The sequence below is a fragment of the Rhinatrema bivittatum genome, chromosome 4, assembly GCF_901001135.1.
Source record: "Rhinatrema bivittatum chromosome 4, aRhiBiv1.1, whole genome shotgun sequence".
In the NCBI taxonomy this organism is placed as follows: domain Eukaryota; kingdom Metazoa; phylum Chordata; class Amphibia; order Gymnophiona; family Rhinatrematidae; genus Rhinatrema; species Rhinatrema bivittatum.
The window spans coordinates 289,240,111-289,266,163 of record NC_042618.1 but is presented as its reverse complement, the minus strand read 5'-3'; the positions used below and the strand labels follow the sequence as shown (position 1 = coordinate 289,266,163).

Genomic DNA, 26,053 nt, shown 5'->3' with positions numbered 1-26,053 from the left:
GTTGTTTTTCATCTTTTTCAGCTAGTCAGCATGGTGTGGTAATTCTTCTGCATAAAAATTTGTCTTTCACATTTGAAAAGCAATTCTCTGATGTTAACGGTCGCTATATTTATTTATTTATTTATTTTTAATTTTTATATACCGAAGTTCTTGTAGGGACTACAAATCACTCCGGTTTACATAAAACAATGAACTGCCCCAACAGAGAGCGGAGCTTTACATAGAACTGTAGAACATATGGAACAATATAACTAGATGACAATTTAACATAGTGATAAATAAATATTATAGTTAACTGGTAATACTAGATGACAATTTAACTAGATGACAATTTAACCTAGTGATAAAATTATAGTTTAACTGGTAATACATAAAGATATATTATTTAATATAAGCAGTATAACTATTTAATGTAGAATAAAGGCGTATTAACAGTGCCAAATATATATATAGAAATGAATTTTTCTGTAATGAACAAGTTGAGTAGATCGTTCCGAGTCATTAGTGCCTGCTGTAGCCGAGGGGCGCTCCATGCAGACGGAACAAAACCTCGGAGACGCACAGCTTTCTTGCCCCGCCCTGCAGTGTGTGCTGCAGGCTTCCTGCTGAAGGGGTGGGGAGATGGCGGGAGTGGTGCACCGGAGCTTTATAGGATCCCCCGAGACCCGGCCACTGCTGCAAATTTCCCACGTGCGAGGCTTGGCCGCCCCTGACTGCTCTGGTTTCCCGGACATGCACGGCCAATGAGCGCTTTTTGCGCGCGCAGACGGGGTGTGGATATCCCGGGAGCCAGAGCTGTTACCTGCAGGAAACACGAGCATGCACTTTTAAGTCTGGCAAAGCGCGGTGGCGCCTTTCTCGCGTCAGTAACTTAGAAGCAGGGCCGGGGGCGGATTTCTCCCCCCCTCCCCTTCCCACCTGTGCTCTGGGGTTTCATTGTTCATTCTTTGGCCGGGGATCCAAACAGGCGAAGGTCCAGCGCGCACCACCACCGGGCCGTTCACACTGAGATGGGGTTTCGGCCGCCCGGGAACGGTGAAAGCCTGCTCTTTGTGTGGGGCGAGATCAATCGGTTTAGCGAGGGGGGGTCATGCAGGGGTTAGGAAGAGGATCGGGGAGCCGGAGGCGGCGCTGCGGGCCGCTCTGGAATGCGCGGCCTTTTGGGACCCGGCGAGCCGCGGAGAAATCGTAGCCGAGCCGAGGGAGCCGCGGGCTCTTGCTGGCTGCTAGCCGGGCGGCCCCGTGGGGAAAGTGGCAGGTTTCGGCCCCTGGAAGCGGGCACGCAGGCGTGTATTGTATTGGGCTCTTTATTTGGGAAGAACATTATGTTGGTCAATGTTTATGCCCCTAATGAGTACTCCCAGTGTTAGTGGCCAAGCTTCTTCAATGGGATGCTATTTTTGTGTTATGGGGGTGCAATTTTAATGTAACAGACAATCATCTCATGGATTGCAATCCACCTAAGCAACCAAAAAAAAAATCAAGATCAGATAGGCATAGGATTCCTGACAAAAACATTGGGCTTAGTTAACACATGGAGATTTTTGCATGCCCATGACTCTGACCTTACTTTTTATTCCCAAGTGCATCATGTGTTTTCAAGATTAGATTATTTTTTGATAACTGAAAGTTGGTTTGATAGAATTCAAAGTTGTGAAATTAGTGAAATCCCTTACTCTGATCATGCTTTACTCCTGCTAGCTATAGAGTTTACAGATAATAAAGTCAGGGAAAAAAGATGGTCCCAAAAAGCAAAGTGGAAGCCGATCCAAGATGGCTAGCAGCGATAAACACGAAGAGAAGGATCAGTAAAAAAAGGACTTTTATTGAATCTTGCCCAACTCTGGCCGATTTTGCTCTTCTAGGAGCTGCCTCAGGGGCTTATCAAAAACATCTGTTGACTCCTCCACGAGCACACTATTTTTGAAAATTACAAGGTATTGAATGTTGGATCTTTTCATACATTGGAAACTAAGTATGAGAAGTATACTTATTGCTGCTAACAAATTAGTACAAATATTGGTGTTGAGACAATCACAACACTAGTGTGGTTTCAAGCAATAAGTATACTTCTCATACATAGGGGTAGATTTTAAAAGTTATGCGCAGGCGTAGATTTGTTCGCGCAACCCGGTGTGAACAAATCTATGCCCGATTTTATAACATGCGTGCACTGCCGCGCGCATGTTATAAAATCCAGGGTCGGTGCATGCAGGGGGGTGCACAATTGTGCAACCTGCGCATATCGAGCAGCCTGCCTCGGTTCCCTCTGAGGCCGCTCCGAAATCGAAGCGGCCTCGGAGGAAACTTTTTTCCGGCACCCCCCACCTTCCCCTCCCTTCCCCTACCTAACCTACCCCCCTGCCCCAGGCAGGCGTAACTTGCGCCCGCTGGCAGGCTGCCGGGGCCCCATTCCCCCGCCTGGGGGCTGGTTTCGAAGGCCTCGTTTACGCCCCCGGAACGCCCCTGGGCCGGCACCACGCCCACGGCCTGTAATAGTCCTTGCTAACTCGATTTGTTAGCGATATCTCAGACCTTAAATATCCGGTGATGATGATGTCACCTCAGGGGGACGGCCCTGAGGTTCGCGCCACTGCTGGTACTTGAGTCGGGGCCGCGCCGCGCATGCGCCCTTAGGCTGCTGGGAAACATGGCAGTGTGCAGCATCCAGCGGGTCCGGGGACGCCTGAGGAGAACGGCAAGATGACGCCGCGGCAGCCAAACTTCCAGCAGGCAAAGAGGGAGTCGCCAAAGTGGTAAGGTGGGCGTAGTGGAGACGTCGGGTAGCGACGGTCGCAACAACCCTCTGGGGACAGGGACATATCTACATTACCTGAACATAATCCACTTTGAAATGGCTGAAAGGCAGAATATCAATAAAATAAATAGATAAAATAGGGTTCCCAGAAGTGTGGCAGGATTGCCAGCTTCATAGAAAGTGTGTCAATGATAATATATCTGCCTCTTCTTTAGGATTCCTGTTACCTGCTCCCTTCCCCCCCCCCCCCCCCCCCCCCCCCCCCCCCACACAACATTACAAATCACCAAAAGAGCCAGACTCAGGTGGGATCCCTAGCCCCGGACCTCTTAGTAATTTCATCTGCACCGCACCATGGGGAAGGGGGCGTCATTTCATCCCTTGCCTCATGCAACAGATTGCGTTGAGCCGCCCCTGATGATTAAAATGTATATAATCATGAGTGGAGTGGAATGGGTAAATAGGGAACATTATTTACCTTTCAAATATGAAACTAGTAACCGGGAGATTTGAAACAAACCATAAGAAGTATTTTTTTCATTCTGCGCACAATCAAACTATGGAATCTGTTGCAAGAGGATGTGGTCAAGACAATTAACATAGTGGGGTTCAAAAGAGAATTGGACAAGTTCCTGAAGGAAAAGTCCATAAACAATTATTAGACAGGTAGACTTGGGAAAGCTAGCACTTATCCCTGGTAGTGAGATACAAGAAATAGATGAATTATTGAAGCTCTGCCAGGTACTTGTGACTCAGACTGACCACGGTCAGACAGAATGCTAGACGAACTTTGGTCTGATTCAACATAGCACTTCTTATGTTCTTAAGATTATAAATGGTGACTCGGAGTTACTGGGAGGAGTTTTGAGAAGTAGAAATTTCTTAGAGGGAGCCTGGGGATAAGTAGCAAGGGGCTGCACAGTGCACTCTGCCTTGGGGTTTCAATTTGATCCATAAGAGAGAGGATTCCCTTCCTGCAAATGGTATGGGGTTTACAGAACGATCCAGCTTTTGCACAACAGGGAGAAGATTTGTTCTTAGCAAGCCAGTCATCAGTGAGTAATTTTAGTACAAGAGTAGGACTCTAACTTTTTGTGGGAATCAGAAGAGTCAAAAACCTTTCTAAGAATAATACGGGAGTTTGGTTGGCTGGAAAACTTAATTAGGAGGCGTAAGGAATTGTGTGCAACTTTTTGTGACTTTTGGAATTTAAGAAATTGAACACTGTCTTGATTGTGTATTCTGGACTGTCTCCATTTTTGTATGCTAAACTTTTATTTTGATCAGTAAACCTTTATTTTGTTTGGAACACAACATTTAGAGTGGACTGATTATTTTTGGAGCAGGATCCCCTTTAAGGTTCTACAGATTATCCTGTACCAATCACAGAATCTGTCAAAGGAATAAGCATTTGTTGGTTTATTTCTTTCATTCATTTCAATGTTACATGCATATCTCACAAATGGAGAGTAGGCACACAAAACTGATGGGGTATGTGCATATGTAGGCGGTTGTCCATACACACATATACAGCTTACATATATGTGCAATTTAACTTTCCCACATTTCAGCCACCCATAAAAATAGCATGTGCAAATTTTGCAACTGCTAATCTTAAAACAGAAACTATTTGTTGTGAAGGACTAGAACCTGGAACTCTGTACACCAGGACCAGCTATCTAGTCTGGTCTATCTTACATACCAACAACACAAAGAGCAATTATTCGCGAACCTGTCGAAACTAACCAATATATACAAAAGGTATCACCAAAAAATATATGAATAGTCAACACCGTCTACTCACAAAGAGAATAAATTTTTGAGAACAGGACTGCATCAGCAAGCCTTTGTCAACGTGCTCAGTATATTCACATTGAGCCGTCCGGTCTTATCTATCATTTGCAGCCTGTATGTGTTCAAATCACACTCTCCGGTGTTCTCTCAAACAGTATAGATGTATATGACTGTGTCTGTTCACAATATACGGTGTTCTTTCAAACAATATCACGGTGTATTAGTACTTCAAAAATCCCACGATATATAGGGTTCAAACAATCATCTCTAGCAGGATGGAACAGCAAGTATTTCGAAACTCACACACTCTGGTCCGTTCAACTCACATGCTTGACAGTGTACAAACTTGTATTCAAACAATGTATGAAGTGCCGACTCGACAGCGGCCGTGTTTCGCAGCCTACCGGCTGCTTCTTCAGGAGTCAAAAAACTCTTGATGTGTGATCTATAAAATGAAACAAACCATTGGTGCTTGAATATAGTGGGAAAGTTAAACCAGTACTTAGCTGACAACGGTGTAACCACCTCTTTGAAACCGGACATGAAGTCTCAATGTCATCCTTTACAGCAACGCCGGGCTAGAGACCGCATTCGACTGGTTTGACTGATTAAATAGCCCGCTCTTTTGAGAACGTCATGACGTCATAACAGACGTGTTCGGTAGTCAAGGATACAAGACGCGAACTCCTAGTCTTATATCAACACGTAGTAAAAACGAACAACCATCAAAGAACGACGTGTACTGTATTCCAAAGGTGGAATTAAAAATCATAGAAAAACATTATATTCCAAGGTATTATTGAGACCCTGAGGAAAAGCAGTATTTAATCGATGGATCCATCTTTGTTCTGCCTGGAGCAGTTTTTTATCGAAGTCACCACCCCGCCACGATGGAATCAGCTGCTCGAGTACACAGACTCTCAAATCTTCAAAGGTATGTAAACTGTCTAAACAGTGGGTTACTAGAGGCGCAGTAATTCTGTGCATGTTGATGCACGAACGATGTTCTATTAATCTTGTCTTTAAGGTCCTCTTCGTTTTACCCACATAGCATAATTGACAGGGACATTGGATAATGTATATGACCCCTGAGGAGACACAATTGGTGGTGTGATGTAATATATATTAATATCCAGTGTTGAAAAGTGTAGAACTGAAGTCTCTATCATAACGTGGCAGACAGTACACGAGCCACATTTCGAATGGGAACCTGAATGATAAGTCACACAGTTGGACGCGCATTATGGATACACGTCCATAACCCCTTATTCAATAAGGAGATTAGCGTATCCAAAATGCGTATCTAAATCAGCGAGTAGTTCTCATCACATGTAAATGCCATGTTGAGGAGGCTATTAGCTAATAACCCCTTATGTAAAGAATAAATGTGCGCCCGACACGCACATTTTTACCCTCAAAAATTAATACCAGCCCCAGAGCAGAGGAGCCCCAAAAATTTACAGAGAAACAGGAAAAAACTGCTTTTCTGTGGTTCCTCCAACTTAATATTGTGGCGATGTTAATTCAGAAGAACCTCAGAAAGTGGCAATGTGAAAAAAAAAAAAAAGTCTTGCCAGCAATCAGGTTAGGAAAATAGATGCTCAATTCTATGATTTTCCTAACCCGTGCACAGCCACTTCTGCTGGGCGCCCAATGACATGGACATGCTAGGGGGAGCTTGAACAGTTCTGAAGGGGGTCATACTAGCTGCCCAATCAGGGAAGAAAAATGGCTATGCTATCAAGTCTCAGAGTAGTGGAAACACTGCAAGATCAGGAGAGAGGTAGCTACTAAAATTTAGTGAAATCATTGTAAGCATGCCACTGTTTAGCCATGCATCTCTTTTGGTGGGCCAGGGAGAGGAGCTACTTCTGCTGTAGTGGGTCCAAGTGAAAAGCGTCTTACTCTGCAGCAGAAATAGACATAGGAACAGCCTCTGCAATATTCCACAACCGAGAAAGACCTGCCACACTCAGGCCTCAGTTTGAGAGGAATTCCTGCTGCTGCAGAGTCCCTAACCAAGGAAAGAGATCACAACTGTTGCTCTCTGGGGGAAAACAAGTGGTGAGGTTGGGGATGGGAAGAGGCAAATAAACTAAAAAGAATGAGGAAGTGGAGGGCAAGGAGAATAAAGGCAAAAAGTGTAAAAAAGTTAAATAAAAATAAATAAGCAAATCAAAATAAAAAATAAAAAAGATGAGCAAACTAAGAAAAATACAAAAAGAGTGAAAATATCTAAAAAGGAAAAAAAAAGTTGGGCAGGGTGGAAAGGAGTTTCGCAGCTCTTAAAATATTTTGACTGACATCTATATTTTAGAAACTTTTTCCAGCCTTTAGTATTGTATTGTGTGGCCTGTGAATGGGTGAGGTGTGAAGGGTATGTCTCAGTCAGGCCAATACAGTACGGATGCACTAAAAAAAAGCACATCCGTTTTCGGCGCCCACTCATTCAACACATGCACAACCCACTCTCCTGGGTGCACGATTCAGCATGCAAATGAGGGGTCATGCTAAAAGGAGGCGCTAGGGACAAGTGCGTGCCCTTAGCACCTTGGCCTGGGAGAGGTGGCTGTCATTAGGTTAGGAAAATGGACGCTCGATTTTACGAGCCTCTGTTCAACAGGAGAGAGGAGGGAATAAGTGGAAATTTTAGACAGCTCCACCAGAAGAGGATTTCCTTACATTTGTCAGGGAGAATATACAGGTGGAGAGAGAGGAAGTCAGGCCCACACCCCGATTCTACCCTCCTTTAGAAGAAAGGCACAAGTCCAACACAGGGTGGGAAAGGAAATAGGAATACCAATTTTTAATGGGCAATATCCCTGATAGAGGCATATGCTCAACCCAAGAAGATAAGGGGGACATATGTGTAAACTAGAACCCTGGAATACCTTAAAGGGCATGGAACAGCTATCTAGCCCTGTCCACCTTTAATACCCACAGGGCATTTCTGAAAGGAGAGGAATAATATCCTACACTCAGAAAGTCATAAGGAGGCCCAGAATGGGAGAAGGAAGCCCTAGGCCAGACCTCTGGACATTTGAACACTTGATATTACACTGCTGAGGAAAAAGGAAAATTGCTTCTTAGCTGCTAATTTTCATTCCTGGAAGCCAGAGATCAGTCCAATCACCTGGGTTTTATCTCCCTACCAGCAGATGGCGACAGAGAAGAAAACCTTTACTGGCACTGCTACTTAACCTAGTGTGCCACCTGCAGTACCTCAGTATGACCTGTACCCAAGCCAAGATGAGCTTAACCATAACCAGAATAAACTTGAAACTAAATTCATTTAGCTGCTATGTGAGCAAATTTTAACCAGCTAAAGTTAGCTGCTACGAAGACATATTGAAAGTTAGCTAGTTAAATGAAGTGAACTGCTATGAATTATATTCAAATTTAATTAGTTAGAGGAATATTTAATTAACTGGTTAACATAGGTTAGACAGCTAAATTATTGTCTCCACTTATTTATTTATTTGATTTATATTCTGCTTTTCAAGCACTTTCAAAGAGGATTCAATTCAGGTACTGTAGGTATTTGCCTATACCCAGAGGACTTAAAATATAATCTCTGGATGCATTAAACCACAAGTTTTATCACAGGAGGGATCCCACTATTGCAGTGGGGTGTTGCAGCAATAGTGGGGCCCCTTCCCCAAAAAAAGGATCGCAACTGTATGGTGCATTCTTTTGTGATGTGGTCAAACACCACGGTACAAAAAAATGCAACAAGCAGCCTTTCAAAGTGATGGCAGCCCCAACCACATGAGCCTGCCATTGCCTTAAAGATCCGCTGGCCCAAAAAATACAGGTCATGGCCAAACAGGGAAGTTGAGCAGGGGTCAACCAGTCAAGGTGGCCATAACACCCATAAAAAGTTTTAAAATAGAAAACAATCCCACATGATGATGACCCCCTACCCTCTCTTTCCTTGTAAAAAAAATTGGCTTTGGATTCCAGCCCCCCATCACCACCCCAAGTGACAACACTCCTGTCCCAGTCCCCCCTTCCCATCCTTCCAAGTGACAATAATCCTTTCCCAAACTCCCCTTTCCACTCCCCCCAAGTAACAATGATTCTATCCTGATGCCCCTGCATTGAGATGTGGGTCATCACTGACTCGCACTCAACCTCCCTGCTTGAGCATGACTTTTTTTTGGGGGGGAGGGGGTTCTTCCATGTTAAATGAAACCCCCTTCCTAAGGAAAAGAGGGTTAAAGAGCATGCCACCATTTAACTGAACATGCAGCAAAACAAAGAGAACAATGTAGCTATGTAACATGAGCTACCAGCCCCGGAAACCCAGAATGAGATTGAAAAGTTTGCCAGAATTCTTACTGTGAAGGTGCTTAAATGACCATTGATTAGATGAGTCAGAGAGTCAGGTAGGGGAATTTGCATGCCACAGCCCCTGGACTACTATTGGTAACTTGCAGTGAAATATCACTTTAAATCAAAAGATAACAAAATCCTAAATTACAGAACTTTGACTGGAAAAGTTCTACATTGGAGAATTCTGAATGAGAGAGGGATTTATGAGAGAAATGTACTGAAAAAACAATCCTAGGAAACAAACAGATTCTCACCCTGACTAACAAGGGGAATCAGACCCTTGAGTACCCAGTTCTCAGACAACAGAAAAAAAAATCCAGGCAGTATGGAAGGGTGTGCATACATTCTCTTTCTATGGTCCTGCCTGGGTCTTGGCTTTTTTCCGGGCTGAGCAAAGGTGATCCATCCGGGCTGGGTAACAGCAAATGAATAGCCATGAGATTAGAGGAGCTAAAATCACTAAAAGCTGAGACTGCAGAGGGCCTGAATCACTGAATGTTATACAAATCATATGCCTAATGAAGCTGTAATCCCAAGCCAGGAAAGGTCCTCATTCCAAGGGACAATCACTGAAGGACAGCTGCAGATTGGGAGTAAACCTGGGTTCCCCTTGAGTAAAGGGACCCTAACAGCACATTAAGTAGTCCCCAGGAGTGTGTGGACCCCAGTAGCATTGCGTGGTCCCCCAGTAGGGCATAGACCCCAGCAGCAAATCAAATGATTCCCCAGGAGGGTATGGACCTCAGCAGCAGATCAAATGGTCCCCCAGGAGGGTGTGGAACCCAGCAGCATTCCAGGAGATGGAGTCAGGGCCCCACAGGAGGGTATGGACCCCAGCATTGGTATATTCCTTTCAGCAGAGCAGAAGCAGAACCAAGGAGATGGCAGTGGTTTAGATACAACGGACCCCCCAGGGAAACACTGCCCACCAACCCAGGTGCATCTTTTCACATGGGTGAGACTTGGAAAAAAAAGGGTGAGGATAATAATAAATCTTGATTAAGTGGGAACTCAAGAGGCCCCTTCTATTATATATGGTGATATTCTGTGGGGGCCAACAACCCCAATTTGGTAAATATTAAATATTCTTACTACCTTGTAGAAATGTATATTTATTATTTATTTAACATTTTTATATACCGAAATTCATGTAGCAATGTTACATATCAATTCGGTTTACATTATAACATTAACATGCATGAAAGAATGCGGTTACATCAAACAGGGAGATAAACTTAGAACAGGTAACTGGGGAATGCATTACAACGAATACATTACAACAAATACATTACAATGAAAAAATAAGGTACTGCGAGTTCTACTGCGAAATTAAGACTAACCTGGCTAAATATCTAGGTGCTTATTGGATTCAATAGTCACGGTATATGTAGCACCTGATTGGATAAATGAGGTAGCGATTATTGGCATAGATTAAACGCTTGTTCGAATAGCCAAGTTTTGAGTCTCTTTTTAAATGTGATTGGGCACTGTTCCTTCTGGAGTTCTGGAGGTAGAGAGTTCCATTGCACGGGGCCCGCTGTGGATAGAGATCGTTTATTTAATGAGGTTTTGATAGGAGGGGCAAGGAGGGTATCTCTATACGCTGCTCTCACCGGTCTTGTGGGTATATGTGGTCGAATAGGTATACTGAGTTCCAGTGGAATGAGGTTGTGTATATATTTGTGTATGATTGTTAGTACTTTGTAGGAGATTCTGAACTTAATTGGGAGCCAGTGAAGGTTTCTCAAGATGGGGGTAATATGATTTATTTTGTTAGACTTAGTCAGGATCCTGGCTGAAGCGTTTTGAAGCATTTGTAAAGGTTTTATGGAGTTAGCTGGGAGGCCGAGTAGGAGGGAGTTACAGTAGTCGATTTTTGAGAAAATGATTGCCTGGAGAACCGACCGGTAGTCTTGGAAGTGGAGGAGCGGTCTGAGCCATTTCAGAACTTGTAATTTATAGATGCCATCCTTTGTGGTATTATTAATGAACCTCTTTAGGTTTAGTTGATTGTCCATGATGACTCCGAGGTTTCTGACTTGAGAAGAAAAGGAAGGTTGAATGGAAGGGAGTATGTTAGCCGTTGCATTATTATAGTCCTGTGAAACGATGAGAATTTCAGTTTTATTTGAATTAAGGATTAAATTAAGGCTCATGAGCAGGTTATTGATGGATTGGAGGCAGTTGTTCCAAAATTCTAGTATTTTTTGAAGAGATTCCATAATCGGGATGAATATTTGTGTTATTATAGTTGTGTATATAATTGTGTGGCATGAGACTATTAACCACGAATAGATAAGTGTGCAGTTTGACATCATATTGGTGACGTACATAATCATGTAGAAATGTATATACTTATATAGTCTAATAAACCTGTTTATATTTGTATATACTGCCAGTCTTGTTTACAGTCCCATTTTTTTCCTGGGTGAAGGGAGGGAAATCCCACTCACTACTACCTTTTTCCCTAGGTGGAGGCACAGGGTGCCAAGAATGTGAGGACCAATAGAGTCTGCGGGGGGGGGGGGGGGGGGGGGCGCTCCCACCAGGTCAGTTCTGGATCCAGGGATACACTGCGAAGTAAGTGGTCAAGAGAGTGTTACATAAATGTGTGGAGGGAGAGTCCTGGGCCTCCTACTGCACATCTAACACATTTAAAAGAGGTGTTATTTTATCACAGCTGTTCATCTTTTGCCTAAAGAAGAAGTTATATTAGACATATATGAATAGCTAATAAATGTATTCTACACTGTAAACAGAAACTGCTTGTATAAACAAAAATATATAATGTACTATACCCGAACTCGAATGACATTGATCTCCACTGCCATCAACAGACCATAGAGAATGACCATCGTTGCAGTAATGCAAAAACGAAGCTGAGACAGTCCTACTCCATTCTCTGAATATTTCACTAGCTTGATGGTTTTTGAGATAAAAGCCAGTATCCAGTAAAGAAAGAGAGCTGTAAAAAGGCATAATTGTTACAATGTAAATATTTCACCAAAGTGTAAAGCTTTGACTACCAATATGACTATGCCAGAGAACTTACCAATATGACTATGCCAGAGAACACTGGATGGCCGGCGCCATCTTTAAAAATGGCGCAGGCCATCCAGTGCTCCTGCCATGTGACAGGGGCCGGCCAATGGCACAGATACCCTGTCACATGGTAAGGGCAAAGGGCCATCGGCGCCATTTGATTAGTGGTAGCCGACGGCCCGGGAGCGGGAGATCGCTCCCGGGACCCCCCACTGGACCACCAGGTACCTGTAAAAAAAATTTTGGGGGGTCGGGAGGATGGGGGAAGCAAAGAGATTAGTTTTAAAGGGTCGGGTGGGTTTAGGATTTATTTTTGTGAGCCGTTTTTCCCGCCCTCCCCCAAAATGATAAGAGAACCCCCACGATCAATATCGTAGGGTTTTCCTATCGTTTCGGGGAGCCCCTGATTTCTGATGATTTTGAAAATATCGACGATATTTTCAATCGTCCGAAGCCCGATTCACATCCCTATTACCTAGTGAGCGCTAACAAACTTGCAATAAGACTAAACATCCAAATAAGAAAAGGTGCCCCCCCCCCTTTTTACTTTCCTACTGCCTGCTCTTCAATCCCCAACCAAGATCTAAGATGTTCAAGATTAGTGAACTGATAATTCACAGCCCTTTAAATTTCACAGCACATTTGCAAGGAAATTTTAGAAAAAATTGTCCCCCCACTATCAATTACATTTTTCCTGAAAGCTAAAAATCTCTTTCTCCTAATTTGTGTGGACCTAACCAGATCTGGATATATCCAAATCTTTTGTCCGTAAAAAGTTTTTCCTCTATTCCTGAAAAAATACTTTAGGACATTCACTCTATCTGAGACAAATGCAAAAGTTATTAACATTATACCACGATATTCAACATGCATTTCTTCTTGTGATTTCATTAAGAAGTCTGATATATTCATAGATGATTCAATATTTGTCTTATGCCTATTCAAATCCCTATCTTCAGCTTTCTTATGGTTTAGTTCTTTTTCTCTATCTTTTGCTATCACCTTTGTATTCAAAAAGAAAGCTTTCGTTATTGTGGGCAAACATTGTTCTGGTAATTTCAATACTTGCATAACATAAGACCTAAACAATTCTGCAGGACTTATTTTTTCAATTTTAGGAAAATTTATAACCCTTAAATTCAAAGCACGTATATAATTTTCTAAACTCTCAATCTTTCTTTGAATTTCTCCATCTGCTTTAATTTGTAGATTTTGTATTTTTTCAACCTGCTCCACTCATTTTTCTATACTAAGAATCTGTTTTTGTTGGATTTCTAACACATCAGAATTTCTTTTCACTACTACATTTGTTTCATGAACCACATCGGCAAGTTTCATGATAGATGAATCAAATTTAGCAATATAGTTCCATAGAGTTTCCACAGTAATAGTTCCAGGCTTTATGATTATATTCTGAACATTCTTATCTTCCAAACTTTTCCCTGCTAGATGTTGTGGACTCTGTTCTAATCTCTTATCTTTCTTTGGTGTGCTGCCTTGTTTAGGTGTAAACACTTGGGCACCAAAACCTCCCAGTTCAGAAGAAATAGTTGATGTTTGTAATCCTTCTTGAATCTCTCGATCTTGTTGGTGAATACTTGGTAATTCTTGTGGTCCTTCCCCATTTGTACCAGGCGGAGATGGTATCTCAAGCGCCCCCAGACTAAGTGTGATGTCATCGGCCATAAGAGGAAGTTTCCGCTCAAAATCTTCCCCTATCGCGGCCACCTCCACGGGGGTATTTTGGGGTGAGTTTAACCACTCTGACACAGTCCTCTGAATTGAATCTACATTTATACCCAGAGAAGGCTTGATCTTTGCCTTTCTCTTGGTATGAGGCATATTACTTTTGTAATTTAATTTTAAGGCAATAGAGAGTCAAGTTCTGAGGGGACAATTAAATCAGTGTTTTGCTTAGGAGGTTTAAAGAGAGTATAAAACCAAAGCCTACCTGAGGGTATGTCAATTTTCTCTTCAATTAGCTCAAACTCTTCAAATACCCCAGACAAATCCGGCAAATCCGGCGAATCCGGTCGAAGCCGGTCAAAGCCGCGCGCGCCCCTTAGGCGTGCCGTCGGCAGCTACACGCGGAAGGAGAGCCCTTTTACCCTCCACTTCCGGCTCCTCCTTCTGATGTGCTTGCTGTGGGTTGGTGGATACACCGTTGGGGCAGTCTCACGTCTACCCCCGGAATTTCTCAGCAAGGCAATCAATGAAAAAGGAAATGTCCTGATTCAAATCATAAATATACTATCTCCTCAGGCAGGTAAACTCTCTCTCTTTGCCTCGGGAGAAAGAACTGAAGGAGAGCCCTTTTACCCTCCACTTTCACCAAAGTGTAAAGCTTTGACTACCAATATGACTATGCCAGAGAACTTCCATGCACTTGCTATGCAGTAGAAGGAGAACCTTGGAAAGTGTTCAGTAATAAAGAGGTGTTAGCTGTTGCTTACTAGAGTTGTCTTTATGAGGATATTTAGTTTTTCACTAAAGTCTGCTCTAGATTAAAGTAAAAAAGAATTTACAGTGAAATAGCAAAAAAAAAAAAAATTACAGTGACATGTAGTAAAACATGACAAATGGAAAGTGTGATGATAGGCATCTTCTCAGAATATACCCTAATATATTCTCCATTCTTTACCTGAAGATAACAGAAGAGGACAAACAGAAAAAGAGGGCTAGAACCCCTTCTAAGTGTACCACAGTACTTAGTAGTAGAAAATATATTAACAGTATGACATTATCTCAGACCAAATTTGAAAAAACAAAAGCAAATAAAATTGAAAGTGCAATCTAGTTCTTACAAGTATCACCTTCAATGGCTGCAACTCTGGATTAACACAGTCTAGCATAGTTTACCAAATGGGGACCAGCTAACTTCTGGGAGCCCAAGAGGAGACTTACATAAACCAAAAGTCCACAACTCACTTGTAGTTAAAAAAAAAAAAATGTGTAGAGTCCAATATAAGGTCCTTATTCAAAAGGTACAATCAAATTAATAATAATAATATCTTGAAGAAGTAGATAGAAACAAGAAAAAAAACAGTAACTTACAGATGCAATACAGTTCTGTCAGCAAAACAAAGTTCTCATCAGTTATTTCTTCAGGAACGTAGACTTTAACCCCATGGTCTTCAGGGTAATCTCATTGCCATTCTCCTTTGAGTTTCTCCAGCCAAGATCAATATCTATTCCTCTTAAGGCTTGAGTCTCTCTGGATGGGCTCCCATTGATCTTATCCAAAGCTTCTTTTCCTCTCTACTTCTTCATACTTGGGAGGGTGAAGATATCTAACTTAGATTCATCATTTTGCTATAAATATAGCAAGAATAGTGGCCACAATAAAAAAAGGGGGCATGGTTAAATGTATCGCACCTGTCATATTTTCACATTGCAAGCTGAGAGAGAGAGAGAGAGAGAGAAAGGAAACAGGAAACAGAGTAGGATTAAATGGTCAATTTTCTCAGTGGAAAAGGGTAAACAGTGGAGTGCCTCAGAGATCTATACTTGGAAATGGAAAGGAATACGACGAGTGAACTTATCAAATTTGTGGATGATACAAAATTATTCAGAGCAGTTAAATCACAAGTGGATTGTGATACATTACAGGAGGATCTTGCAAGACTGGAAGATTGGGCATCCAAATGGCAGATGAAATTTAATGTTGACAAGTGCAAGGTGTTGCATATAGGGAAAAATAACACTTGCTGTAGTTATATGATGTTAGGTTCCATATTAGGAGCTACCACCCAGGAAAAAGATCTAGGCATCATAGTGGATAATACTTTAAAATCATCAGCTTAGTGTGCTGCAGTAGTCAAAGAAAGAAACAGAATGTTGGGAATTATTAGGAAGGAAATGGTTAATAAAATGGAAAATGTCATAATGCCTCTATATCGCTCCATGGTGAGACCGCACCTTGAATATTGTGTACGGTTCTGGTCGCCGCATCTCAAAGATATAGTTGCGATGGAGATGGTATAGAGAAGGGCAACCAAAATGATAAAGGGGATGGAACAGCTCCCCTATGAGGAAAGGCTGAAGAGGTTAGGGCTGTTCAGCTTGGAGAAGAGACGGCTGAGGGGGGATATGATAGAGGTCTTTAAGATCATGAGAGGTCTTGAATGAGTAGATGTGACTCGGTTATTTACACTTTCGAATAATAGAAGGACTAGGGGGCATTCCTTGAAGTTAGCAGGTAACACATTTAAGACTAATCGGAGAAAATTCTTTTTCACTCAACGCACAATAAAACTCTGGAATTTGTTGCCAGAGGATGTGGTTAGTGTAGCTGGTTTCAAAAAAGGTTTGGATAAGTTCTTGGAGAAGTCCATTAACGGCTATTAATCAAGTTTACTTAGGGAATAGCCACTGCTATTAATTGCATCAGTAGCATGGGATCTTCTTAGTGTTTGGGTAATTGCCAGATTCTTATGGCCTGGCTTGGCCTCTGTTGGAAACAGGATGCTGGGCTTGATGGACCCTTGGTGTGACCTAGCATGGCAATTTCTTATGTTCTTAAAGAACCTCGTAGAGACTCATAAAATAGTTAACTATTTACACCACTGTAAGAGGGGGCACTCAAGGTGAGGTTTGTGGGGTGGGGTGGGTTCTGGAAGACTATTTTACATGCACAGCCATACATACAAACAGCACAGTTACCATGAGTGAAGATTTAATATCAGGGATGAGAGATGAAAGAAGAGTAGATTTGTACCATGTTCTCTCTATCTATCTGCCTAGCTGCAATCAAGCTAGGTAGAGAGAACATGGTACCAATCTTCTCTTCTATTACCTCTCATCCCTCCAAATAACATGAAATCTTCACTGATGGTAACTGTGCTGTTCATACATATGACTTTGCATATTAAACTGCCCCTCCCCCCAACAAAAACCAATTCACCCCACAAACCTCACCCCGAGTTCATAATGCCCCCCTGTGGTATAAAAAGTTAAATTATTGGACCAGTATAGAGGCACTCTCTCTCCCCCTCCCCTCCTCCTCTCCCAAATCCTGTTTTGGCCATAACGCACAGCTACTGCAGGCATAATGCCAGGGAAAAGGTGTAGTTATTTCTGGCGTTAAATCCCATGATAGCGTGCATTATGATATTGCACACAACATTAAACAGCTCCCATTTCCATTTATTCTGCTCAAACTCCTCCCTCTCGATTACATTTTTTGAATTTGAATATGCATTTTACAAAGCAATATTTATCACATACTGTTGCATCCGTCGATCTTCGATGCCTTCTCCCCACATATTGCACCCCTATCTCGGCTCCTCCTGCTTACCTGGGCAAGATAGCTACTGCAACGTCGTCAAGCCGACTTCTCTGGCGTCCCCGGAACAGCTATGGTGCAGCCATACGCCATTGCTCCTCCCAGGTATCTGCTAGGGTGCACGTGCAACCCAAGTCTAAGTACGCCCAGTGGCGCGAACCTCAAGGGCGTTCCCTCATCTGATGTCACGCCAATCTGGGTATATCTACTTCTCAAGATTGCTAGCTCATTGAGTTGGCAATAGGCTCAAATGATCACATACTGTTCTTGTCTGCGCTACTCTGCTGCTTCCCTGCTGCCTGCAGGAAGCTCTCCTTCTGCTTTTCGGGGTTTTACTACTAACTTGGGTACCCGCTCCTCGGGGGCCCTCTGTTCTATTTTCAGGTGCCACTCAGGAAACAGGTACTCGCTCCTTGAAGGCCTGCTCTCCCTGCCTCAGTGCCTGTACCTTCAACAACTATCTGGTGGATTCGCATCCATTACAGCTAACACCGAGTGAGTACTATAACATCTCATCTGTCTCATCCACAGTATCCCTTGCTGCGGAACCTCCTGACATAACCAATAGAGATGTGAATCGTGTGCTTGATTGTTTTAACGATCAGGTTCGGATGGTGGGAGAAAAAAATCGGATCGTTAGAGATGTGAATTGGAATAGGTTCCGATTCCAATTCACATTGTTAATTTTTTAGTGAGGCCTGAGCAGATAAAAAAAACCCCACCCCAACCCTTTACAAATGACCCCTTTGCTCTCCCACCCTCCCGAACCCCCCCCCCAAAATGTTAAATTACCTAGTGGTCCAGTGGGGGGGGGGTCCCGGCGCGATCTCCCTCTCTCGGGCCATCGGCGCCATTTTGGCTACCACTGATAAAAATGGCGCCGATGGCCCGATAAAAAAACAACCCACCCCGACCCTTTACAAATTACCCCTTTGCTTCTCCCACCCTCCCGACCCCACCAAAAACCTTTTACATGTACCTGGTGGTCTAGCGGGGGGTCCGGGAGCCATCCCTTCAATCATACCCTCGGTCCCGGTGCTGGAGGTTTCAAAATGGTGCCGATCGCCTTTGCCCTCACTATGTCACAGACCGTCCCTGTGACATAGTGAGGGCAAAGGCGATCGGCACCATTTTGAAACCTCCAGCACCGGCACCAAGGGTATGATTGAAGGGATGGCTCCCGGACCCCCCGCTAGACCACCAGGTACATGGAAAAGGTTTTTGGGGGGGTCGGGAGGGTGGGAGAAGCAAAGGGGTAATTTGTAAAGGGTCGGGGTGGGTTTTTTTTTATCGGGCCATCGGCGCCATTTTTATCAGTGGTAGCCAAAATGGCGCCGATGGCCCGAGAGCGGGAGATTGCGCCGGGACCTCCCCCCACTGGACCACCAGGTAACTTAACATTTTGGGGGGGTTCGGGAGGGTGGGGGAGGGTAAGGAATTGGTTTTAAAGGGTCGCGGTGGGTTTAGGGGTTGTTTTGGTGTTCCGGTTTTCCCGCCCTCCCCCAAATAATTCCCATGCCCTATTTAACGATACAATACAAATGCCCCTGACGATAAATCGGGGGCATTTGTATTGTATCGTGCACTCTAACGATTTAGAACTATTTTAAAATTATCTGACGATAATTTTAATCGTTCAAAAACGATTCACATCCCTAATAACCAAGGATAGAAGGACGCCCTCTGTCGAGGTCCCTGAGACTACAACTCACCACTGCCACCTGGTGGCTATCTTCAGCTGTATAAATAAAGAGTTAATTCCCAGTGTTTTGTGTATAAGAGTCTAGCCCAGTGCTGTGGCTCCTCACGGGGCTCCTCCCCGTGGGTGTGGTCATCTCCACAGCACCCAAGGATCCACTAAAACACACGTGATAACAACAGATTGCCAACTCCATGGATCCGGCTCAGCTCACGGCATTGCAGGCCATTCCAGGCCTGGCCCAGCGGATCGCCGAACAGCAGACTAGGCTGGAGGGACTGACCGCTGCATTTAATTTGCTACACCAACAGATGAACTCGCCTTCCACCTCAGGTAAAGAGGCTAAACCGTCAGAGGTGATGTTCAAGACAACTGTACCTCTAGCAGCTCCTACCCACTTAGGAGAAGTATGGAGATGCAGAGACTTCATTAACCAGTGCTGCATGCACTTTGCATTACAACCTAGACATTTCCCCATGCCTATGTGAAGACTACGTATATCTTATTATACCTAGATGGACGAGCCCTGTCCTGGGCATCTTCGCTGAGGGAATGCGAGGACCCGATCCTTCACAACATTGAAGGATTCCTTGAACTGTTTAAATCAGTTTTTGATGACCCTGCCTGATATTCTGTTCTGTTGCAGGATCTTCCTTGGTTCACCTAAAGCAAGGGAGCAAGACACTAGCTGACTTCGCTATTGAATTCAAGACACTGGAGTCTGAATTATCCTGGGACCCAAGATGCCTGAAGACGCTGTTCTTCGAAGGACTGAACACTTGTCTGAAGGATGAACTCTCAGCCAGAGAGATGCCTAAAACCTTGGCTGAACTGGTGAAACTGGCAACTAGAATTGATAGCCGGCTTCAAGATAAAGTTCAAGAAACCAAGACTTCCAGGAGACCCTTTCTGAGTGAAGTTCGAGTCAAGACTGCATCCAGGGCTGCCTCTATGGCCCCAGCTGCCGGAGAAGAGGAACCGATGCAATTAGGCTGCAGCCATCTGACGTCAAAGGAGAGAAGAACGCGGAAGAAATTAGGGCTGTGTATGTACTGTGGACAAGCTGGCCATGCTGTCCAAAATTTCCCTATATGTCCGGGAAACGGACAGACCTAAGACCTGTGGGAGGACTCTTCTTAGGTCTCACCACTCCTTCTCCTCCGCTCTCTCTCCCTGTATCTCTCATCTGCTGTCCTCTACAGTACCAGACTCTTGTCCTAGTGGACTCAGGGACAAGAGGCAACTTTATTCTTCAACGACTAGTGGAACATCTACGGATCCCCACTTCCACTTTGTCGCCTCCTCTTCTTCTTTCATCCATCCATGGAGAACCCTTGTCGGGAGAAGTAACACTGCATACGGAACTAGTGTGTCTATGTACCGGTGCTCTCCTTACGGAGACCATCTCCTTCTTTATTTTAGAGAAGGCTATGCACCTCATAGTACTGGGATTACTATGGCTACAACAGCACATGCCCCAATTTGGTTGGGTCACTCTGGAACTGTCAAGTTGGAGTCCAGACTGCCATAGGCAATGCCTGTCTGAGGTTAAGCCATTACCTTGTATGCCTACCACCCCAGTAATGCCGGGCTTGCCGCCTCAATATGCATCTTTTCAAGATGTCTTTTCGAAAGAAGCTGCAGATATACTTCTGCCTCACAGACCCTATGAGTGCGCCATTCGTCTGAAGTTGAATACGGAGCCACCCAAGGGCAGAGTGTACCCCTTGTCTGTGGCAGAGAAGAAAGCCATGTCTGAATACATACAGGAGAATCTCAACAAGGGATTCATTAGACCGTCCAAGTCTCCTGCGGGCACAGGCTTCTTCTTTGTGGGCAAAAAGGATGACACATTGCGTCCTTGCATAGATTACAGAGGTCTTAACGAAATAACTATTAACTATCGTTATCCCCTGCCTCTGATTTCAGAACTTTTTGATAGGCTACAAGGAGCCCAGATCTTTTCAAAACTGGATCTGAAAGGAGCATACAACCTGCTTCGCATTAAAGCTGGCGATGAATGGAAGACAGCCTTCAACACTCGAGATGGCCACTTCAAGTACTTAGTGATGCCATTCGGCCTATGCAATCCTCCAGCTGTCTTTCAAAATTTAATAAATGATATCTTTCGAGACCTCCTCTACAAATGTGTTGTTATCTACTTAGATGACATCTTAATCATCTCACAAAACATCACCACTCACCAAGAAGATGTCAAGAGAGTACTACAGATGCTTCGTGAGAACCATCTCTAAGCCAAGCTATCTAAATGTGAATTTTCATGAGGAATCAGTGCCTTTCCTAGGCTACATTGTCTCCAAAGAAGGTTTTCAAATGGACCCACAGAAGCTGGAGAGAATCAAGAAATGGGCACAACCCACCAGGTTAAAGGCTCTCAGATGCTTCTTAGGTTTCACCAACTATTATAGGACCTTCATCAAGAATTACTCCTCACTCACAGTACTGCTGACAGCTATGACACGTAATGGTGCCAACGTAGCTAATTGATCTTCTGAAGCGATTGCTGCATTCCAAAAGCTGAAGGATGCCTTCTCAACCAAGTCATGCCTTCGTCATCCAGACCCCTCAAAACCTTTCATCATGGAGATTGATGCCTCAGACCTTGGCATAGGGGCAGTACTAAGCTAGGCTGGTGATTCTAAGATCCCTCATCCATGCTTATTTTTACTCCCATCGCTTTTCTCCTGCTGAGAGAAATTACAGAGTTGGAGACAAGGAACTTCTGGCTATAAAGATGGCATTCAAGGAATGGCGCCCTTGGCTCGAAAGAGTGCAATATCAAGTAACCGCCTTCACAGACCATAAGAACTTGGAGTATCTCTGCCATGCACAGCGCCTGAACCATAGACAAGCAAGATGGTCGCTGTTTTTCAACAGATTCAACTTCATGCTCAAGTATTGTCCAGGAGACAAGAATGTCAGAGCTGATGCTCTTTCATGCTCCTTCCTCTCCGAGGACGTACCTGAAGAGCCACAACACATCATTAACCCTGAGAAGGTCATATTGGCAGCTACCCACACAGTGCCTGCAGGAAAGATGATCATACCCAAGAACCTCAGGAAAAAGCTATTGGCTTGGACCCACAACTCCAAACTCTCAGGACACCCTGGGCAATGAAAGACATTGTCTAAACTGCAAACCTTTTATTGGTGGCCCACAATGAAAAAGGACATGTTCGCCTACGTCGCTTCCTGCGCAAACTGCGCTAAACAGAAGACACCGCCAGGACGTCCATGGGGTCTCCTCCAACCCTTGCCGGTCCCTGAAGAACCGTGGACACATATTGCCACTGACTTTGTGGTAGATTTACCATCATCAGGAGGGAACACCACCATTTGGGTAACCATTGACAGGTTCTCGAAGATGGCACATTTTGTGGCTCTCCCAGGCTTACCCACCGCCATGGAGCTCGCCCGCTTGTTCATCACGCACATCTTCCGCCTGCATGGCTTGCCTAAGCACATAGTCTCCGATCGCGGAGTGCAGTTCACAGCTAACTTCTGGAAGGCATTATGCAAGAAGTTTGATATAGCCTGCGACTTCACATCGGCAAATCATCCTCAGGCCAACGGCCAAACAGAAGGGATGAACAGGACACTCAAACAGTTCATTCGTGCCTACGTGAACACCCGACAGAATGATTGGAGCGAACTGTTGCCATGGGCAGAATTTGTCTTAAACTCTCATCCAGCAACATCCACTGGATCAACACCATTCGAAGTGGTCTACAAACGACTACCACTACCACCACTGCCACTTCCGTTATCAGTGTCGTTCCCAGCAGCTCAAACAACTGCTACAGATATCCATCAGCTCTGGACTCAGACTAAAGAGATGCTTATGAAAGCAGGAATATGAGCCAAGAAAGGATACGATGCTCATCACTGTAAGGCTCCAGACTTCAAGCCTGGTGACAAGGTCTGGCTTTCTACAAAACATTTAAGACTCAAATTCCCTTCAACTCGATTCGCTCCTCGCTTCGTTGGACCATTTCCCATTCTCCGATGACTGGGCAACCTCACCTACAGTCTGAAGCTACCAGCTACTCTAAAGATCCACAATGCATTCCACGTCTCACTATTGAAACCAGTGATACTCAGTGGATTTTCCAACAAGATACCCGATTCTACTCCAGTAGATGCAGAAGACGACATCGAATACAAAGTTGATGCGGTTCTTGATGTAAGAAAACGAGGCAGAGTATGGGAATACCTCCTGTCATGGGATGGTTATGGCCCAGAAGACAACTCTTGGACTCCAATGTCCAATATCTTGGATAATGTTCAATGTATTAGACAAATGTTCAATGTATTAGACAAAGGAAATGCCCGATTTCCTGCATTTATTATGTTTGAATGTAAACCGATGTGATATGGAAAATCGAACACCGGTATAGAAAAATAAATAAATAAATAAGAAGATGCTACAGGATTTCCATCATCTACATCCGCAAAAACCTAGACCTGGTAGGTCATTCCATGGACGCCCTTTGAAGGGGGGTACTGTTGCGTCCATCGATCTTAGATGGCTCCGCCCTGCTTGTTGCACCCCAATCCCGGCTCCTCCCACTTACCTGGGCAAGATGGCTACCGCAGCGTCGTCAAGCCAACTTCTCTGGCCTCCCCGGAACGGCTGTGGTGCAGCCATATGCCATTGCTCCTCCCAGGTACCTGCTAGGGTGAGCGGGCGCGTGCAACCCACGTCTAAGTATGCACAGTGGCGTGAACCTCGAGGGCGTTCCCTCATCTGATGTCACGCCAATCCGGGTATATCTACTTCTCAAGATTGCTAGCTCATTGAGTTGGCAATAAGCTCGAATGGTCACGTACTGTTCTTGTCTGCCCTACTCTGCCGCTTCCCTGCTGCCTGCAGGAAGCTCTCCTTCTGCCCTTCGGGGTTTTACTACTAACTTGGGTACCCGCTCCTCAGGGGCCCTCTGTTCTATTTTCAGGTGCCATTCAGGAAACAGGTACTCGCTCCTCTAGGGCCTGCTCTCCCTGCCTCAGTGCCTGTACCTTCAACAACTATCTGGTGGAATCGCATCCATTACAGCTAACACCGAGTGAGTACTATAACATCTCATCTGTTTCATCCACAGTATCCCTTGCTGCGGAACCTCCTGACGTCAACAAGGAGAGAAGGGCTCTCTCTGCCGAGGTCCCTGAGACTACAACTCACCACTGCCACCTGGTGGCTTTCTTCAGCTGTATAAATAAAGAGTTAATTCCCGGTGTTTTGTGTATAAGAGTCTAGCCCAGTGCTGTGGCTCCTCACGGGGCTCCTCCCCGTGGGCGTGGTCATCCTTACAGCACTCAAGGATCCACTAAAACACACATGATAACAACACATACATTATGGCATTATCATGGGCATTAGGGCCCTAACGCCCGTGATAACACTCAAATGCAATTTGATGAATGACCTTATCCCTTATAAAGCTCACATATTACTTTAGTATCTAGTTAGACTCCTGGATTAGACTCACCTTTACTTTCAAACTCCACTCTTCAACCCAGCTCAGCTCAATTCAGAACCCCCTGTGCCTAGTATAGAAGCACTATTTATACTACCATCTAGCTAATCTTTCAAAGGGAAGGAAGGAAAAAAAATCTTGTACATAGCAGAACAATGTTTACACACAGCTCTTTGCACTCTGCTTGAATTCCCTTGGGAGGAAGGACACTCTAGATCTGCAGCTCATTTCTAATGACCCTAGGCAGGGTTACAAAAGTATTTAGCAGAAAGAGGGAAATCACTTGACATCTTGGAGAAGCCATGTTTGAATAGACCATTCTAAATTGACCAACTAGCTCTGTTTTGACAGGACAGAATGATCTAGTTATTAGGTTAAGTTGCTGGTTGAGCTTGAACCAATTGATGCTTAGAGGATTGACCAGTGCTTTGGCTAGGATGGCTTAGGCACTGGAGAGAATAAGTATGATGCCAAGGCCAACCTCAAGGAATCAGATTCACCCTTAGGTCTTTGAAAAAGAATTGCTGGCAACTGCCATTCAATACTGTTAAATCACTAGAGTACTGCGAAAAATTGCAAGAGGACCTTGCAAATCTGAGAGACTGGGCATGCAAATTGCAAATGAAATTTAATGTGGACAAGTGCAAAGTGATACACTAAGGGGTAAATTTTTATACCTATGAGCGCGCATCTATGTGCACGAGCTACCTGCCGTATGCACATGGACTTGTGATAACATGCGCGGGGGTCAGCGTGCACAACGAAGGTGCACAATTGTGCAACTTGCGTGCACCAACGCCCGTGGCCTTCCCCTGTTCCCAACCCCCCAATCTAACCTTCCTACCCCTTCCCCTAACTTATCCCCCCCCAGCCCTATCCTAAACCCCTCATGACCTTTGTTTTACCTTCTGTGCCTGCCTCCGGGCAGGCGCTGGTCGCACGCGCCGGCAGCCTGCCAGCACACGAACCCTTGGCACAGCAGCAAATGGCCACTCTGCCGGGAGCCTCTGACCCCGTCCCTGGACCTCCCTGCCCCTTTTTCGAAGCCCCGGGACATACTCGCATCCCGGGGCTTTACGCACGTGGCTGAGCCTTTCTAAAATAGGCCCGGCACTCGTAAGGCCTCCTACATGCATAAATCCTCCGGATTTATGCACATAGGCCTTTTAAAATCCAGGCCTTAGGGAGGAGTAACCCAAATTATAGCTACACAATGCAAAGTCCCACATTAGGAGTCACCATTCAGGAAAAAGATCTAGGTGTCATTATTGATAATACTTTGAAATCGCAGTGTGCAGCAGCCGCCAAGAAAGCAAATAGAATGCTAAGAATTATTGGGAAAGGAATGGAGAACAAAACAGAGAATATTACAATGCCTCTGTGTTGCTGCATGGTGCAACCTCATCTTGAATATTGTTTGCATGTCTGCTCATCACATCTCAGAAAAGATATAGCTAAATTAGAAAAGGTACAGAGAAGGACAACCAAAATGATAATGGGGATGGAACAATTCCCTGGGGAGGAAAGGCTAAAGAGATTAAGATTCTTCAGCTTAGAGAAGAGAGGGCTGAGGGGAGATATGATAGAGGTCTATAAAATAATGAGTGTAGCAAAATAAGTAAGCATTAATCAGTTGTTTACTCTTT

At 44.4% G+C, this 26,053-nt stretch overlaps 1 protein-coding gene across 2 annotated transcripts in view; it reads right to left on the bottom strand.

The window, feature by feature from the left end:
- ABCC9 (ATP binding cassette subfamily C member 9) overlaps positions 1-26,053 on the bottom strand; it is a 976,112-nt gene that overhangs the window by 811,108 nt on the left and 138,951 nt on the right. For both annotated transcript variants that reach the window (XM_029600177.1, XM_029600176.1), the window contains exon 5: positions 11,686-11,852. In XM_029600177.1, the coding sequence (XP_029456037.1) occupies positions 11,686-11,852 (167 nt within the window). The remainder of the gene's footprint in view (positions 1-11,685; positions 11,853-26,053) is intronic.